The sequence below is a fragment of the Oncorhynchus kisutch genome, linkage group LG4, assembly GCF_002021735.2.
Source record: "Oncorhynchus kisutch isolate 150728-3 linkage group LG4, Okis_V2, whole genome shotgun sequence".
NCBI lineage: Eukaryota > Metazoa > Chordata > Actinopteri > Salmoniformes > Salmonidae > Oncorhynchus > Oncorhynchus kisutch.
Genome location: NC_034177.2, coordinates 20,442,773 through 20,461,043, shown reverse-complemented (window position 1 = coordinate 20,461,043; position 18,271 = coordinate 20,442,773). Strand labels below are relative to the sequence as shown.

At 41.7% G+C, this 18,271-nt stretch overlaps 1 protein-coding gene across 1 annotated transcript; it reads left to right on the top strand.

The window, feature by feature from the left end:
• The first annotated feature begins 1,110 nt into the window (after positions 1 to 1,110).
• On the top strand, positions 1,111 to 16,969 carry LOC109889220 (transmembrane protein 161A). The gene is made up of 12 exons (XM_020480485.2): positions 1,111 to 1,637; positions 2,275 to 2,378; positions 2,601 to 2,687; positions 2,806 to 2,897; positions 3,014 to 3,170; positions 3,800 to 3,951; positions 6,881 to 6,944; positions 7,108 to 7,251; positions 7,346 to 7,459; positions 10,730 to 10,904; positions 11,396 to 11,492; positions 15,427 to 16,969. The coding sequence occupies exons 1-12, from the start codon at positions 1,635 to 1,637 to the stop codon at positions 15,723 to 15,725; spliced, it is 1,488 nt and encodes a 495-aa protein (XP_020336074.1). The 5' UTR covers positions 1,111 to 1,634; the 3' UTR covers positions 15,726 to 16,969.
• Positions 16,970 to 18,271: the final 1,302 nt, after the last annotated feature.

The window sequence follows — 18,271 nt, the reverse complement described above, 5'->3', positions numbered from 1 at the left end:
ATAGGCCCACCCACTTGGGAGTCAGGCCCAGCCAATCAGAATGAGTTTCTCCCCACAAAAGGGCTTTATTACAGACAGAAATACTCTCCAGTTTCATCAGCTGTCCGGGTGGCTGGTTTCAGACGATCCCGCAGGTGAAGAAGCCAGATGGGAAGTTCTTCGGCTGGCGTGGTTACACGTGGTCTGCGGTTGTGAGGCCAGTTGAACGTATTGCCAAATGATCTAAAATGATGTTGGAGGTGGCTTATGGTAGAGAAATGAACATTAAATGATCTGTCAATAGCTCTGGTGGACATTCCTGCAGTCAACATGCCGATTGCATGCTACCTCAAACTTGAGACATCTGCGGCATTGTGTTGTGTGACAAAACAGCACATTTTAGAGTGGCCATTTATTGTCCCCAGCACAAGGTGAAACTGTGTAATGAGCATGCTGTTTAATCAGCTTCTTGATATGCCACACCTGCCAGGTGGCTGGATTATCTTAACAAAGGATAAAAGCTCACTAACAGGGATGTAAACAAATTTGTGCATACAATTTGAGAGAAATATACTTTTGGTGCGTATGGAAAATTTCTGGGATCGTTTATTTCAGCTCATAAAACATGGGCCACAATTTACATGTTGCGTTTATATTTTTGTTCAGTGTTCATAAGTCTCACCTGCAGTACTAGCAAAAATGGTTTGGTATGGGTACTAGCTGGTCATGTCTAGAAGCGATACAGCTTCGGTCAAATTGATGTCAAAAGTAGATTTTTTCTTCTTGCATTTTAGCTAACCCTTTTCCTAACTTCATTCTCATTCACCTAATTTAATGCGTTCATTTTCATAACCTGCTGCATATGTTCAATTTTGACAAAAGTGGCGTGCTTTCACAATAAAATCGTACTAGGTGCATTTATACATTTGTAATGTTCATCCCTAATTAGGGTCCACTGAGAAACACTGACCCACACTTTGGTTCCTGTCATCTTAAAACCAAAGTTTGTAAATTATCTTTGCTAAAACTGCAAAATATAGCGAACAGACTAAGCGTCTCATCACTTTGTATGAGAAACTACAACTCCCACAATAATAAGCCCAGTTACAGTGTGATTGGTTTGGACAGCTGTGAAAGTAGTCTACGTGTACTTGGCTTTATGATACAGTATCTATAAAACTAGGCTTTTTTATTGCTAAGCAGGTTCAACTATTTATTTTCTACATTAGAAAATAGATTATTATTGTGATTAAGGTATATTTTTACTAGGCGTCTTCCACCACTTTTGGCATAGTTTGTAACGGGATCCAAAGAAATCGTGAACAGACATCTATTCGAGCCAATGAAACGGCTTGTTTTCTGCGGTTTGTGGAACCCAAATCCAGGCCTGCCTACAGTAGCATAATGTTCAGAGACGGAAAAGGAAGCGTCCCCCCCTAGTTAAATGAAAGTCAATGAACTAAGAAGACCAGACCCATCTGCTATTGCATTGGTGTCAGTTAAGTAGACCTGAATTTACAATTTATGTTCAATGGTAAACGGACAGAGTGAACAATCTTAATTTATCTGCCATATTTGATCAGTTGTCAAGACACTTAAACTACACACCTGTGTCGCTAACACTACGAACATATACTTCAGTTCGTTGAAGAGAGATGGTGAGTAGCTAGATGTTTCATCTGTGTCCACTTGCAACCAGTATGTAATACTTCGCTAGCTAATTCAAATGCTTGTAGCTATAGCGTTTAAGCCTCTGCGGCAGGTACTTTTTGGCTACAAAATAGCTAGGTAGCTAGCTTAGAAATGTCAGCTACCGGTAAAATGTCGCTACTGGTCACAGTTACTGCTTCAGGTTCTCTTCAAATTGAGAGCTGGCTATGTCAGTTTGAAGTTAGCATAAATTGCTATTGCATTCTATTAGCCATGGACACGTTGCACACCGTTAGCTAGCTTACTTGGGCTGCTAGCATGGATGGTAACCTTCACAGCTAGCACTTCCCCATGTCATGCTATCTTGGGTCATTTCTTTCATTGGCTTAAGAGGACTTGGTTCCTTCCTTGAAGAGTTGAATGACTGACAGTTGTAGGAGGGCACCCCCCCCCCCCCCCCACTCCACCCCCCCCACTCCCCCCCACTCCCGACACGTGTAGTAGCGACACCTTTGAGACACGCAGCAGTTGTGTCGGTTGAAAGAATTCTCAGGAAACTCCATGTTGGTTGTCTACAAATGTTGGGTTGACCCCTTTTTGTACTGTAGCTACTTTGATTAACAAGGTGTCTGTCTGTCTGAACAGGCGCTAATTGGAGTGCAGCTGGTGGTCAGCTTGCTGGCTGCTAGCATCATGCAGAGAATGACTCCACACTGTTCTTTTGCCCGCTGGCTTCTATGCAATGGCAGGTAAAGTAATGTACACAAATGTCATGCAGAAGTGGATTTGGAGGTTGGGTGTAGAGACATCCTGATAGTGGTTAGGGTTTGGAGTTATTCCTTGTTAGATCATGAGGGTAGGAGAAATTGCCTAATCATAGTGACTAGATTTGAGTAAAACAACAGTCATACTACTAGCCAACTACGTGCAATGTATATATGTTTAAAACAAATATAACTTGGTCCTTTCAGTCTATTCCGGTTCAAACACCCCTCTGAAGGAGAGCTGTGCGCCCTGGCAGGCAAACAGATGCCCAGCAAGCCCAGCAGGAGAGACAGGTGTGAGCTGAAGAGGGGGCATGATGATGCAGTATAACTGGTGTCTTTTCTTTTGTATCACTGTTATGATAGTAGACTGTGCTGTTACAGGGAAGGTTTGCTGACTTCTTCTTTGTAGGAGACAGAATGGGGACAGCAAGCCTCTCACAGTGCCGAAGGACATCGACCTTAACTTAGAAAAAGCTCCAATTGGTGTCCTTGATGCCCTTGGTAAATAAAACAAGCATGACCACTACTGCTGACTGAAATGCCCTCCAAGCCCTTGCATTTAGGCCTTATCTTTTCCTTACAATATTTTTGCTTTGTCGCTCCTTTCCCATTCTCAGTACTGCGATTCTTCCTGGAGTACCAGTGGTTGATTGACTTTGCTGTGTATGCGATGGGCATCTACCTTTTCACTGAGGGCTACTTCTGTGTAGTCGATCCTGCCATGGAGGTCCACATTGGGGCCTTCTGGTGTGTGCTGACTGTTCTCTGCTGCCTGTATCCTTCTGTTCACCTTCTCTGAGATCCCATAGTTGTATTACAATTTTAACTTGAAAATGGAATTTAACTTATTCTTAAGACTTAAGTTGTACTCACTGTACTTGTCAATGTTATCACCATGTAAAAACTGTTGGTGTCAATTTCTACAAAGTGGGCTCCTTGGATACATCAATAACACAATGAAAGTCCCGCCTACTTCCTGTTGCAAGTCCTGTACTGTTTTTGAATGGGCTTCAAGCTTCTAATCAAAATCATGAAAACGTGGTCATTTTAAGATACAGTATGTAAAATTATATTTGTATTTTTTAATTCATTTGCTTTTTGATTATGGAAAAAATACAAATTCAGTCAAAACTTCATGAAAGGCATCAGGTAGAAATAAATTAATCCACAAATATAATTTGACATGTATCTTAAGTGAGGAAGTTTTCATGAATTTGACGATATAAGCTTGACGCCCATTCAAAAACAGTATGAAACTTGCAACAGGAAGTATAGCGTGTCACCCAAACATGCACGGCTGCCAAAAAACACTCAGATGCACCTGTTGTGCTCTTCCTTGATTGGAGTTGTTTGTTGAGGGACTGTCCGATTGTCCCTGTGTTGCCCTTAACCCTCTCTCACAGGAAAACCCTCCACTCCCTGATGGGCCACTATTTCCGGTCTGACGAGGGGGGTGAGCGTTCAGTGTGCTTGGCCTTTGGTTTCCTATCTCTGCTGGTGGCCATGTTGGTGCTAGTGGTCAGAGAAGACTACCTGGAGTTTGGCCTGGAGCCTGGTATGTCCACAACACTAACCCCTACTACAGTAGTCCCATGGGGATGTACACTGTATACAAAATATTTAACACTTTCATAATATTGAGTTACACCCCCTTTTCCCCCTCAAAACAGCCTCAATTCGTCAGGGCATGAACTCTACAAGGTGTCGAAAGCGTTCCACAGGGATACTAGCCCATGTTGACTCCAATGCTTCCCACAGTTGTGAAGTTGGCTGGATGTCCTTTGGGTGGTTGACCATTCTTGATACACAGGAAACTGTTGCGTGTGAAAAACCCAGCATCATTGCTGTTCTTGACACACTCAAACTGGTGCACCTACTACCATACCTGGTTCAAAGGCACTTAAATCTTGTCTTTCCCATTCACCCTCTGAATGGCACATGTACAGTTGAAGTCGGAAGTTTACATACACTTAGGTTGGAGTCATTAAAACTAGTTTTTCAAAACTAGTTTTTCAACCACTCCACAGATTTCTTGTTAACAAACTATGTAGTTTTGGCAAGTCGGTTAGGACATCTACTTTGTGCATGACAAGTCATTATTACAACAATTTTTTACAGAAAGATTATTTACTGTATCACAATTCCAGTGGGTCAGAAGTTTACATACACTAAATTGACTGCCTTTAAACAGCTTAGAAAATTCCAGAAATTATGTCATGGCTTTAGAAGCATCTGATAGGCTAATTGACATAATTTGAGTCAATTGGAGGTGTACATGTGGATGTATTTCAATGCCTACCATCAAACTCAGTGCCTCTGCTTGACATCATGGGAAAATCAAAAGAAATCAGCCAAGACCTCAGAATTTATTTTAGACCGCCAAGTCTGGTTCATCCTTGGGAGCAATTTCCAAACGCCTGAAGGTACCACGTTCATCTGTACAAACAATAGTACGCAAGTATAAACACCATGGGACCACGCAGCCGTCATACTGCTCAGGAAGGAGACTCGTTCTGTCTCCTAGAGATGAACGTACTTTGGTGTGAAAAGTGCAAATCAATCCCAGAACAACAGCAAAGGACTTCTTGGATATGCTGGAGGAAACGGGTACAAAAGTATCTATCTATATCCACAGTAAAATGAGTCCTATATCGACATAACCTGAAAGGCCGCTCAGCAAGGTAGAAGCCATTGCTCCAAAACCGCCATAAAAAAGCCAGACTACAGTTTGCAACTGCACATGGGGACAAAGATCGTACTTTTTTGGAGTAATGTCCTCTGGTCTGATGAAACAAAAATAGAACTGTTTGGTCATAATGACCATCGTTATGTTTGGAGGAAAAAGGGGGAAGCTTGCAAGCCGAAGAACACCATCCCAACCCTGAAGCACGGGGGTGGCTGCAGCATGTTGTGGGGGTGCTTTGCTGCAGGAGGGACTGGTGCACTTCACAAAATAGATGGCATCATGAGGTAGGAAAATAATGTGGATATGTTGACGCAACATCTCAAGACATCAGTCAGGAAGTTAAAGCTTGTTCGCAAACGGGTCTTCCAAATGGACAATGACCCCAAGCATACTTCCAAAGTTGTGGCAAAATGGCTTAAGGACAACAGTCAAGGTATTGGAGTGGCCATCACAAAGCTCTGGCCTCAATCCTATAGAAAATGTGTGGGCAGAACTGAAAAAGCGTGTGAGCAAGGAAGCCTACAAGCCTGACTCGGTTACACCAGCTCTGTTAGGAGGAATGGGCAAAAATTCTCCCAACTTATTGTGGGAAACTTGTGGAAGGCTACCTGAAATGTTTGACCAAAGTTAAATAATTTAAAGGCAATGCTACCAAATACTAATTGAGTGACTGTAGACTTTAAATGTCAGGAATTGTGAAAAACCTGAGTTTAAATGCATTTGGCTGAGGTTTATGTAAACTTCTGACTTCAACTGTACACAATCCATGTCTCAAGGCTTAAAATGTATTCTTTAACCTGTCTCCTCCCCTTCATCTACTCTGATTTGAAGTGGAATTGTGGCATCAATAAGGGATCATAGACTGACCAGGTGATTCTGTCATGGAAAGAGCAGGTGTATGGGATCAGTAATATGCCAAATGTATTGTGTATACCTGTTCATCGCCCAAATATGGCATTGACTACTTTTGCGGTGAGCTTTACAAACGGGTGTACACCGCAATAGTGTTGCAAATATAGAGTAATCTAGGGTTTCGATTCTTTACGTTGTACACATATGGTTAACATTATGGTTACTATAATTTCTGCAGCCTTGAAAGGCAGGCATCAACATGGCCGAATGAGAGGCGGCAGCGATTTATACGACTACAAATCGCTTTTTAAGCTTGATAACTTTTTGTATTTTTCTTGTCAAATACCTGACAAAATTCAGGTGACCTAAGCTCTTCCAAATATGGAGTTGCAGGTTTGCCGTATGCACAAACATGACATATCTCTCTTATGTGCAAATCTTTATGGCAGTCATTTTCCTTAAGGTCCTTGGAAATGACCTGCATTTTTATTTACCTTTATTTAACCAGGCAAGTCAGTTAAGAACAAATTCTTATTTTCAATGACGGCCTAGGAACAGTGGGTTAACTACTAACGACAGATTTGTACCTTGTCAGCACGGGTTACTAGTCCAACGCTCTAACCACTAGGCTACCCTGCCGCCCCCCTACCCTGCTGTTCTAAAAAAATTCTAATGCAATATATCGATTTACAAATACCAATCAAAAGGTGTTTGTGGATAGTGATTTACATTTGTGGGTTGGTACTTATTTGTACAGATCATAATACACGAATACAAAATGCATGCTGTGTTCACACAATACATTTGGCATGATATTGATCCCATACAGGTGTTCCTAATGTTCTGTACAATGTGTGTGTTTGTAATAAAAAACATATATAAATAAAACACACTTAACTGTGATTTGTTTAGTTAATTTTATCATTTTTATGCTTTTGTATTGCAGGTTTTAACAGTCTTTTTGACAACCTTGAAGTTTTCGCAAAACAGCAAGGCTTTGCTGAGTGGTCGTAAGTATCTTTTCATTGGACAGCTTAAATTTATTTAAAATAAATATGTAAATCACAACTTGGGTCCATAGAATAGTCATTCATGGACTATTGATATGCTTTTAGTGATCTGTGTGTTGGCAAATGTTCTCTCTAATGTTTATTATATTTGGACTCCCATCAGAGTCCCTGTGACCAAGCTGACTGTAAAGTTGGGTCTGGCTGCCATCTGTGCTTTTATTGGTGCTTTGCTGGCCTTCCCTGGCCTCCGCCTAGCCCAGACCCACCTGGACGCAGTTCAGATGAACTCAGACCGCCCATTCATCCAGTAAGAACACTAACACAGATTTAGCTGTGAAACCAAATAACGACTTGACTCCACTAGTAATGTCTTCCTGTTTGGTGTTTTTTGCTTCCTGTAGGATTCTGTTGCACATTAGTTTTCTGGCTCCAGTGGTGGTGATCGTGTTGTGGATCAAACCCATCGCTAGGGACTTCCTGGGGAACGCTCCCATGGGGAAGACCTCGGTCACGCTGTAAGTGTGTGTCTTGGTACTCTATATGTACAAAAGTATGTGGACACCCCTTCAAATGAGTTGATTCGGCTATTTCAGTCGCACTCGTTGCTGACGTGTATAAAATCGAGCACACGGCATGCAATATTCATAGCTAAACAATGGCAGTAGAATGGCCTTACTGAAGAGCTCAGTGACTTAATGTGGCACCGCCAAAGAATGCCACTCTTCCAACAAGTCAGTTCGGTCAACTGTACCTGCTTTTATTGTGAAGTGGAAACATCTAGGAGCAACAACAGCTCAGCCGCGAAGTAGTAGGCCACACAAGCTCACGGAACAGGACCACCAAGTGCTGAAGCGCTTAAACGTCTGTCCTTGGTTGCAACACTCGCTACCAAGCTCTAAATTGCCTCTGGAAGCAATGTCAACACAATAACTTTGTCTAGAGCTTCATGAAATGGGTTTCCATGGCCGAGCAGCTGCACACAAACCTAAGATCACCATGCGTAATGGCAAGCATCAGCAGGAGTAGTGTAAAGCTCGCTGCCATTGGACTCTGGAGCAGTGGAAATGCGTTCTCTGGAGTGATGACTCACGCTTCACCATCTGACAGTCTGACTGATGAATCTGGGTTTGGTGGATGCCAGGAGAACACTACCTGCCTCAATGCATAGTGCCAACTGTAATGTCTGGGGCTGTTTTTCATAGTTCGGGCTACGCGCCGTAGTTCTAGTGAACGGAAATCATATCGCTGCAGCATACAATGACATTCTAGACGATTCTGTGCTTTTAACTTTGTGGCAACAGTTTGGGGAGGCCCTTTCCTGTTTCAGCATTACAATGTCCCCATGCACAAAACAATGTCTATAGAGAAATGGTTTGTCGATCGGTGTGGAAGAACTTGACTGGTCTGCACAAAGCCCTGACCTCAACCCCATCGAACACCTTTGGAATGAATTGGAATGCCGACTACAAGCCAGGCCTAATCGCCCAACATCAGTGCCCGACCTCACTAATGGTCTTGTGGCTGAATGGAAGCCAGTCCCCGCAGCAATGTTCTAACATTAATGGAACGTTCCCAGAAGAGTCGAGGCTGTTATTGCAGCAAAGGGGGACCAACTCCATGTTAATGCCCATGATTTTGGAATGAGATGTTTGACGAGCAGGTGTCCACATATTTTTGGTCATGTAGTGTATGTATATACTTGTTGTATTCCACTCTTGTGCATCCCCTGATTTCCTATACTTCAATGATGAAATATTACAATTATGACTGTTTGGCACCCTTGTGCTCATTCCTTCTTAGGGCTGTGGCGGTCATGAAACTTAGTCAGCTGGTTATTGTCATGAAATTGACTGCCGGTCTCACGGTAATTGACTGTTAATTAACATCAGTACGTTTAGCGTCTCCACACATACAAGCCACTGATGCTAGCCTTTAGAACATTACAGTACATTTATAAAGAAGTTTAACAAATCCATTTAATATACACCATCTCAATAAATCCATGAATTACTTTGGGTAGGTCTAAAGAAACATATGAAGAGAATGTACAGTATTTCAGAAGAACCGATTTTATGAGTGGGCCTACTGTATGTTATCTGGCCATGCGTAGGTTCTAGGATAGTTCATTTAGCAGACAATATATGCTTTTTAGTCCTGTGCCATTTTTATATTATATGATTTTATAGTAAAAATAATAGAAAGGATATTTTTCCCATTCCGGAGCTGAGTGTACAAGTGATCATTTGAAAGGTCCTATACGCTTGATTTAGAGTTAATCTAGTTGTGAATGATACGAATCTTAGAATGTCAAACAATAGTAACATTTGAGCTGCATGATGCGACCTATAGACTATTGATGATAGTCTCAATTAACTAGTATGTCAAATTTGTTTCGATTTAGAATGGCCCATTATCAAATGGGCAGAGGAAAAAAGACATCTCCGTATGCACTGGAATAGCGAATGAAGGCCACTTTCCCGCGGTTTGTTTTGTAACCAGACCAGCTAGCTACTCTGGTTTTATAGCAGCACATGTGCTTAATATAAGCAGCTGAGAAATAAATATAGTAGCAGCTTGGATCGTCTTTTTAGTGGCAACCATCTCAACTCTGCTTTCACACAAGATTGCATGTAGAGATGTCTGGGCTTTATAACACTTATTTCACTCCAAGCAACAGCCACTATTTGAGGAGCATGCAGCCTCTTGCTGCGTGACAGGTGATATTGCGCCCACACTTTGTATGCCATGGGCTCTCCAACCATGTTCTTGCAGCTCTCTAGTGCTTAATTTGATAAGGCAAGTTAAATCTGTTAAGGAATATAGGTAGTAAAATGTTTTTCCAATAAAACATATTTAATTAAACTGACAGTCCCGATCTCTGCGCTCTCGAAAGGAATTAAGGGGAGAGCGAGGAGATGGAAACGCACAGTGGTGAGATGGTGTAGCTAAAGGAAGTGCCATCCTATTCATTATGAAAGTATAACAGCCTACAATTTGTGAATTTGTATTTAACTGTAAGCCGCCTTGCACAATCAATGAACCAACAGTATTGCCTGTGTACTTTCCCAGACTCATGGATAGCATAAGGTAACCAGCCCATCCAGTATCCATAAGTATATAGTCCACTCTCAAAGGTGACTAGTATAATGTGTTTAATTTTGAAGTATTGGCTATACCAATTATATACCAAAAACATCTTAAATATGTATAAAGAAAATATATAAAAAAAAAATATATATATATAAATAAAGAAATCTGCCGTGTGTCGTAAGTGGTAGGCTATTAGCTATGTATTGTATAAGGAAACATCATTTTCATTCAGGGTTTTTTCGGGCTTGGGCTCAAGCCTATGTATCCATAAGGTCTAATATGTGTATGGGTGTTTTGAATTGATCATCACCTTAGAATGCACTGTCCACTTCATTGTTTAGCTTTGAAACAACATCCACAATGACTGTTTTCCACTCCAGTTTCAACCTGTTATTGAATTTTTCTTCAAATTGATCGATCAGTGAGGTGGGTTTTAAAAACTGTTCTGATAAGTGTTTGCTATGATTTGAGATCCAATTTGCATTGATGTCAGTGGTTAGAGGGACTATAGAGATCAGAGTACACTGCCATTAGCAGTTGGGTACTAACAACACATGTCCAGAATGCATAAAGGAGATTAACGTGACTCAATGGTCATGTGGAATTTGACTGTGGTCATGACTGCCAGTGTGGCGGTATTGCAGTCACCGCAACAGCTCTACTCCTAGTGTTGACGTCTCTGTGTGTTATCCCAGTATGTCAAGCGCGATGTTTGACAGTGTTCGTCTGTGGACGGTGGTGGTGCTGTGCTGCCTGAGGCTGGCCCTGACCCGCTACCACATGCAGGCCTACCTCAATCTGTCCCAGAAGTGGGTGGACCAGATGAAGAAAGAGGCAGGACGCATCGCTGCCATCGACATCCAGAGGAAGGTAAGATGCCTAAACCTCTAAACCAGCCATTTTGTTTTTCGAATTACCGACAATATGATTTTCAATACTGTTTTAAAAAAAAAGTTATACATGCATACATACACTTTTTGGGGGGGCAGAGGGGTTGGGCTGGGGCGTGCTACGTCACTGCTTAAACTATAAGGTAAGTATAACTATAAGAAATCTAAGGTGTCGCATTATCTCCAGCTCAGGGCTCCAGCTATGCATTTGCTTTGCTAACTTTCTAGCTAATTGGCTAGATTTCTAGCTAAGTGGCAAGATCAAGCTTCTTGCTTACAGCAGAGACATACAATCTCTGTTGGCTCAAGATCCCTGTTGCCTAAATTGTTTTAGAAATAGCGCCCCTTGTGTGCACTTCCGGTAATACCGTATACCCTGGTATGGTACAGAAATGGTTTGAAAATATAGGTACCGCCCAACCTTAGTTGACAGAGGAAACCTGTATCCATGAGTCTTTGTTGTCCTTCCAGGTGACCCGAGTGTTCTGCTACCTGACCATAGTCACCCTGCAGTACGTGATCCCTGTTCTACTACTCCTCTTCTCTACCCTGGCTCTGAAGGTCCTGGGTAAGACATGTACAGCACCTAACAACATAAGCAACAACTCTAATCTCAGTGAGGCCTTCAGTGACTGCTGAGAATCTGCATTCTACAATTTAAAAATGGGGAGTCACGATAATTTACCAACCGCTTCACCATAATGCCTGATGTTACAGGTAACTGCCAAAATAAAGGAAATACGTGTGTAAATGAGGGATACAAGGTATATTGAAAGCAGGTGCTTCCACACAGGTGTGATTCCTGAGTTAATTAAGCAATTAACATCCTATCATGCTTAGGGTCATGTGTAGAGATGGCTGGTTGCCCATTATTTGGGCTACCATGGCTAGAAGAAGAGCTCTCAGTGACTGAAAGAGGCATCTCAAAGGAGCATAGGTGTTGTTTTTTATAGAATGTGACATTTAGAAAATCTAGTATGTTTTAAATGACAAATTGTTATACTTATTTCGGCTTTTCATTTAGTAGACTTTGCTGTACACTTTTGAGGAAGATAATTAACTTTCCAGACTCACGCGTGTTTGATAATCCGTTGATAAAGCGAAAAAGGGACCCGCTGTACCCTAATGGCGGGAATCAACGCAATTGTGCGTTAGATGATACATTCTCAGGATTGGTGAGCCTATTTTGTTGATATTTCTTGGTTACTGTGTTCATTTTGACTAAACAGTACGTTCTGAAGAGGTGTGTGTGTGTGTGTGTGTGTGTATATAGTACGATTAGTACACAGTATACGCTACTGGTCAAAAGTTTTAGAACACCTACTCATTCAAGGGATTTTATTTTTACTATTTTCTACTTTGTAGAATAGTAGTGAAGACATCAAAACTATGATATAACACATGGAATCAAGTTGTAACCCAAAAAAGTGTTAAACAAATCTAAATGTATTTGAGATTCTTCAAATAGCCACCCTTTGCCTTGATGACATCTTTGCACACTCTTGGCATTCTCTCAACAAGCTTCATGGAATGCATTTCATTTAACAGGTGTGCCTTGTTAAAAGGTTAATTTGCGAAACTTCTTTCCTTAGTGTGTTTGAGACAATCGTGTTGTGACAAGGTAGGGGTGGTGTACAGAAGATGGCCTTTTACCAAATAGGGCTAAGTCCATATTATGGCAAGAACAGCTCAAATAAGTAAATAAACTACAGTCCATCACTACTTTAAGACATGAAGATCTGTCAATACGGAACATTTCAAGAACTTTGAAAGTTTCTTCAAGTGCAGTTGTAACAACCATCAAGTGCTATGGAACTGGCTCTCATGAGGACCACCACAGGAATGGAAGACGGCGAGTTACCTCTGCTGCAGATATGCGAGTTACTTACCAGCCTCAGAAATTGCAGCCCAAATAAATGTTTCAGAGTTCAAGTAAGACACATTACAACATCAACTGTTCAGGAGACTGTGTGAATCAGGCCTTCATGGTCAAATTGCTGCAAAGAAACCATTACTAAAGGACTTAATAATAATAATAAGAGACTTGCTTTGGCCAAGAAACAAGTGAAATGGACGTTAGACCAAATTTATCCTTTGGTCTGAACTCCAAATTGGAGATTTTTGGTTCCAACCGCTGGGTCTTTGTGAGATGCGGTGTGGGTGAACGGATGATCTCCGCATGTGTATTTCCCACCGTGAAGCATGGAGGAGGTGGGGGTGCTTTTCTGGTGACACTCTTTGGTTTATTTAGAATTCAAGGCGCACTTAACCAGCATGGCTGCCACAGCATTCAGCAGCGATATGCCATCTGGTTTGTGCTTAGTGCGACAATCATTTGTTTTTCAACAGGACAATGACCCAACACACCTCCAGGCTGTGTAAGTACTATTTGACCAAGAAGGAGAGTGATGGAGTGCTGCATCAGTTGACCTGGCCTCAACACAATTCAGATGGTTAGGGATTAGTTAGACTACAGAGTGAAGGAAAAGCAGCCAACAAGTGCTCAGCATATGTGGGAACTCCTTCAAGACTGTCGGAAAATCATTCCAGGTGAAGCTGGTTGAGAGAATGCCAAGAGTGTGCAAAGCTGTCATCAAGGCAAAGGGTGGCTATTTGAAGAAATGGCTACTACATATGTTATGTCATAGTTTTGATGTCGTCACAATTATTATACAATGTAAAAAATAAAGAAAAACCCTTGAATGAGTAGGTGTTCTAAAACTTTTGACCGTAAGTTTAAACAGAACAAAAATATAAACACCATGTAAAGTGTTGGTCCCATGGTTCGTGAGCTGAATTAAAAGATCCCCAGCATGATCATTACACAGTTGCATCTTGTGCTCGAGACGATTAAAGGCCACTCTAAAATGTGCAGTTTTGTTACAACACAATGCCACAGATGTCTTGAGGGAGCGTGTAATTGGAATACTGCCTGCAGGAATGTCCACCAGAGCTGTTGCTAGAGAATTGAGTGTTTAATTTCTCAACCGCAAGCCCCCTCAACATTTGTTTTCGAGAATTTGGCAGTACGTCCAACTGGCCTCACAGCCGCTGACCACGTAAAAATGCCAGCTCAGGACCTCCACGTCCGGCTTCTTCACCAGCAGGATTGTCTGAGACCAGCTGCCTGGACAGCTGATGAAGCTGGGTTTGCACAACCAAAGAATTTCTGCTCAAACCGTCTCAGTGAAGTTCTTCTGCGTGTTGATCGTCTTGACCAGGGTCTTGACCTGACTTCAGTGGGCAAATGCTCACCTTCGATGGTCACTGGCACGCTGGAGAAGTGTACTTTTCATGGATGAATCACGGTTTCAACTGTACCCGGCAAATGTATGGCGTTGTGTAGGCAAGCAGTTTGCTGATGTCAATGTGGTGAATAGAGTGCCCCATGGGGGGGTCATGGTATAAGCAGGCATAAGCTATGGACAACGAACACAATTGCAGTTTATTGATGGCAATTTGAATGCACAGAGATACCGTGAACAAATCCTGGGGAACATCGTCTTGCCATTCATCCACCGCCATCACCTCATGTTTCAGCATGATAATGCATGGCCCCATGTCGCAAGTATCTGTATACAATTCCTGGAAGCTGAACATTTCCCTGTTGTATATTCACCAGACATGTTACCCATTGACCATGTTTGGGATGCTCTGGATTGACATGGATAACAGCGTGTTACAGTTCCTGCCAATATCCAGCAACTTCGCACAGCCATTGAAGAGATGTGTTGCGCTGCATGAGGCAATGGTGGTCACACCAGATACTGACTGGTTTTCTTATCCACGCCCTTTTCTTTTGAAGGCATCTGACCAACAGATGCAGTCTATTACCAGCCTTGAAATCCATAGATTAGGGCCTAATTTATTTCAGTTGACTGATTTCCTTATTTGAGTTGTAACTTGGTTAAAAAAAATAAATAAAAATTATTTTTTGTGGGCAAATGCTGTTAGAAGTAGGCAAGACATTTCAGACATTGTGTGTGTGTGTGTGTGTGTGTCAGTAAGCAGGAACTCTAGCCAATTGAACACTTTTGCGAGATTCTAGAGCGGTGCCTGACACGTAGTTTTCCACCACTATCAACAAAACACCAAATGATGGACTTTCTCATGGAAGAATGATGTGGCATCCCTCCAAGAGTTCCAGACCCTTGTAGAATCTATGACAAGGTGCATTGAAGCTGTTCTGCCTCATGGTGGCCCAACATCTTATTAAGACACTTTAGGTTTCTTCCTAGGTTTTGGCCTTTCTAGGGAGTTTTTCCTAGCCACCGTGCTTCTACACCTGCATTGCTTGCTGTTTGGGGTTTTAGGCTGGGTTTCTGTACAGCACTTTGAGATATCAGCTGATGTACGAAGGGCTGTATAAATAAATTTGATTTGATGTTGGTGTTTCCTATAATTTGGCAGTTACCTGTATTTGTAGCCTGTAAGTTTTTCATTTAGAATGTCTCGTGTGGTAACGGCCTTCGTTCCTGCTGTGTTTTTGTTCTGTATGTCAGGTGACTTCTCATGGAGTGGTGCGGAGCAGGCTCCGGGGGTGACTCCTGCCCTGGTAATGCCAACGGTCACTCCCGTCCTGCCAGGGCTGGAGGAGGATGAGGATGGGGTGGAGTACATGGAGGAGGACATCCAGGCCACGGTGGCTCGTCTGACAGAGGGCTTCTCAGCCCTGCGCTCCGTCCTCACCCCACTCTTCTTCAGAGGCCTCTTTGCCTTCCTTACCTGGTGGGTGGCCGCCTGCCAGGTCATCAGCAGCCTGTTTGGCATCTACTTCCACCAGTACCTCATGCAGAACTGAGGAAGAATACACAGAACTACACTATCCACAATACATAGCTAACACAAGCCCAGTGTGATGTAGGCAGGTAAACCTCTTTAACACAACAGAAGGACAGGATGGGTGCTCTTGTCTTACTGTAACTAAGGTGTCACGGATGTAAAAAGAAGAAAAAAAGACGAGGCTTTCTTCTGACACACTACTACTTTGTTGTCCTGTGGGACACAGATGATGTTGCCTGTGACTGCCTGGGGACTATGATGGAGATGCAGTATAATGGGGACTGAACTCTGTCCCTTGCTACTTAACACATTTCTCTTATGCCAGTGTTAACCTTATTCATTTTTCATCACACAATATTGTTAAATGCTGCAAATGAGACTTTACTATTAGGAAAAGGGTACCACACTACACTACAGCCTAGTTTGCTATTAGACAGATTCAGAAGCTCTTGATGCTTTTTAAAATTGTCGTCCTATAGTTCTGCTAATACCGTACCGATTGTCATGAACCCATGGAGTTCAGTCTATGTAGCAGTCATCACCACTTGTGTATGGGATTGATCAAACTCTGGCCTCGCCTGTTCATTCTCCTTAATCATTTATACCCACCTTTTTAAAACGAAGCACAGAGGATCAGTTACTGTTTATTTAATGAAGGGATTCAAAGAGGAATTCCAAGTGCCTGGAAACTCAGGGATTTTAAGTCAATGATATGATCTTTTTTCATTAAATGTTTTTTTTTCTCTGTAAAATGGTAGACTGGTGATAGACATTTATCTGTATCATTTGATAAGACTCCAGCCCAGACTGGATTTGGCCAAATTGACCTGTTATCAACCATCTTTCAGTCTTAGCAAAGTTTGTTAGTTGTTTGAACAAGGCACTTTGTCTTTTATTGCTGCCAAACTATAATTTACAGATGTAGGCTTAGAACAAATCTCTCTTAACTTGAACCTAGGTCTGAAATGCGTTGCTGATTGTAGTGTCAACGTTTTAATTTTTAATGTATTTATTTCTACTCTATTGCCCCTGGTCATATTGTGTTGGAAAGGTACAGGTGTCGTGCTGCTGTACGTTTGGGTCATGGTTTATGGCACGTGATTTATTTGATTGAATGTTCGCTAATCATTTCACGGTGTGTGTGGTTTGTATGAAGATGCTGTTTTTACAATTAAGAGACTTCTGAATGCATGGCGTTAACTTTAGTTGTGTACAAGTGTTTTTATTTGGTTGTGTGGCTTAATAAAACAATAATTGAATATTTATGATTCTTTTCAATCTTTAGTTTTTAATATGCCAAAATCACATGTTTTGATTATCCCAGCAAATTGTAAATTTCTGATTTATTTTCTCCCAATTACTTATTTTCTGTTCTTATAAAGCATATGAGATAAGGGTGATAAAAGATGGGGGTCCTTCAAAGTTAATCATTTGACAAAAGACCATGCATGACAATGGTGAGTAGCTGCTGAATTGGGCATTCACCTCTGACCTTAATCATTGATAATTGCCTTGCACTTATTCTGTCTCAACAATATGATATAGACAAATCTTTTTTAAGTATATTTAGATTTTTCGATCGTAGTATGTTCAATATCATATAGCTTTGTAGCAATGTGATGTCAAATTTTTCAAATGGGAAATTTTTGTGGATATCACTTATTGTGAAATAATATTGGTAAAACCAGGTTGCTATTGTACAGCGCTAAGGAACATGACCTTCCCTCAGACGTGACACAGCCAGAAAGGCCCATGGAGCTGAGAGCTGACTTAAATAAAGCTAAAGATTTTTTTTTTTTTTACTAGGCAAGTCAGTTAAGAACAAATTCCTTTTTTCAATGACGGCCTAGGAACAGTGGGTTAACTGCCTGTTCAGGGGCAGAACGACAGATATGTCAGCTCAGGGGTTTGAACTTGCAACTTTCCAGTTACTAGTCCAACGCTCTAACCACTAGGCTACCCTGCCACCCCAATGATTTATTGAAGATTTAGTGAGGGACTGACTTATCTGAGCCTTCACGTGCTGGTGAGGTGGGAATGTTTCATTGGAGGATATCGATAGTGCTCAAGCACAGAACTAGATGGGACCAGATAACATGTTGGAACTTTGTTATGGATGGCTGAGAATCTGATCTTGAATGTCTGTTTCACTAACAATCTTTTTCTGTTAACATTTTTTTTATAATTGTTGAGTGAAATTTCTGAAAAAATGCTTTTCAGATCACGGTGCATTTTACAATGATGTCAAAACAGCTATTATGAGTACTTTGACATCCTTCTGAGAATTTTCTACCTAACCCTCTATTGCTCCTCCTGGTATAAGGCCTATATAAAATGTATGTGGCGGGGCTTGCTCTGGTCTTAAGGCCAGGCAGATTCAGGCCTTTACTAGCCTCTGAATAGGTCTGGGAGAGTGTCTGGCTTAATGAACTGGAAGGTGACAGGGTTGACATATCTATATAATCACATTAATTATGTGCATGTGTTTGGAGGCCCCCAGTCTGCAGCCTGCAGTCACCATGGCTGTTGCTATAGGGACCAGGCAGTGACCAGACAACGGAGGCT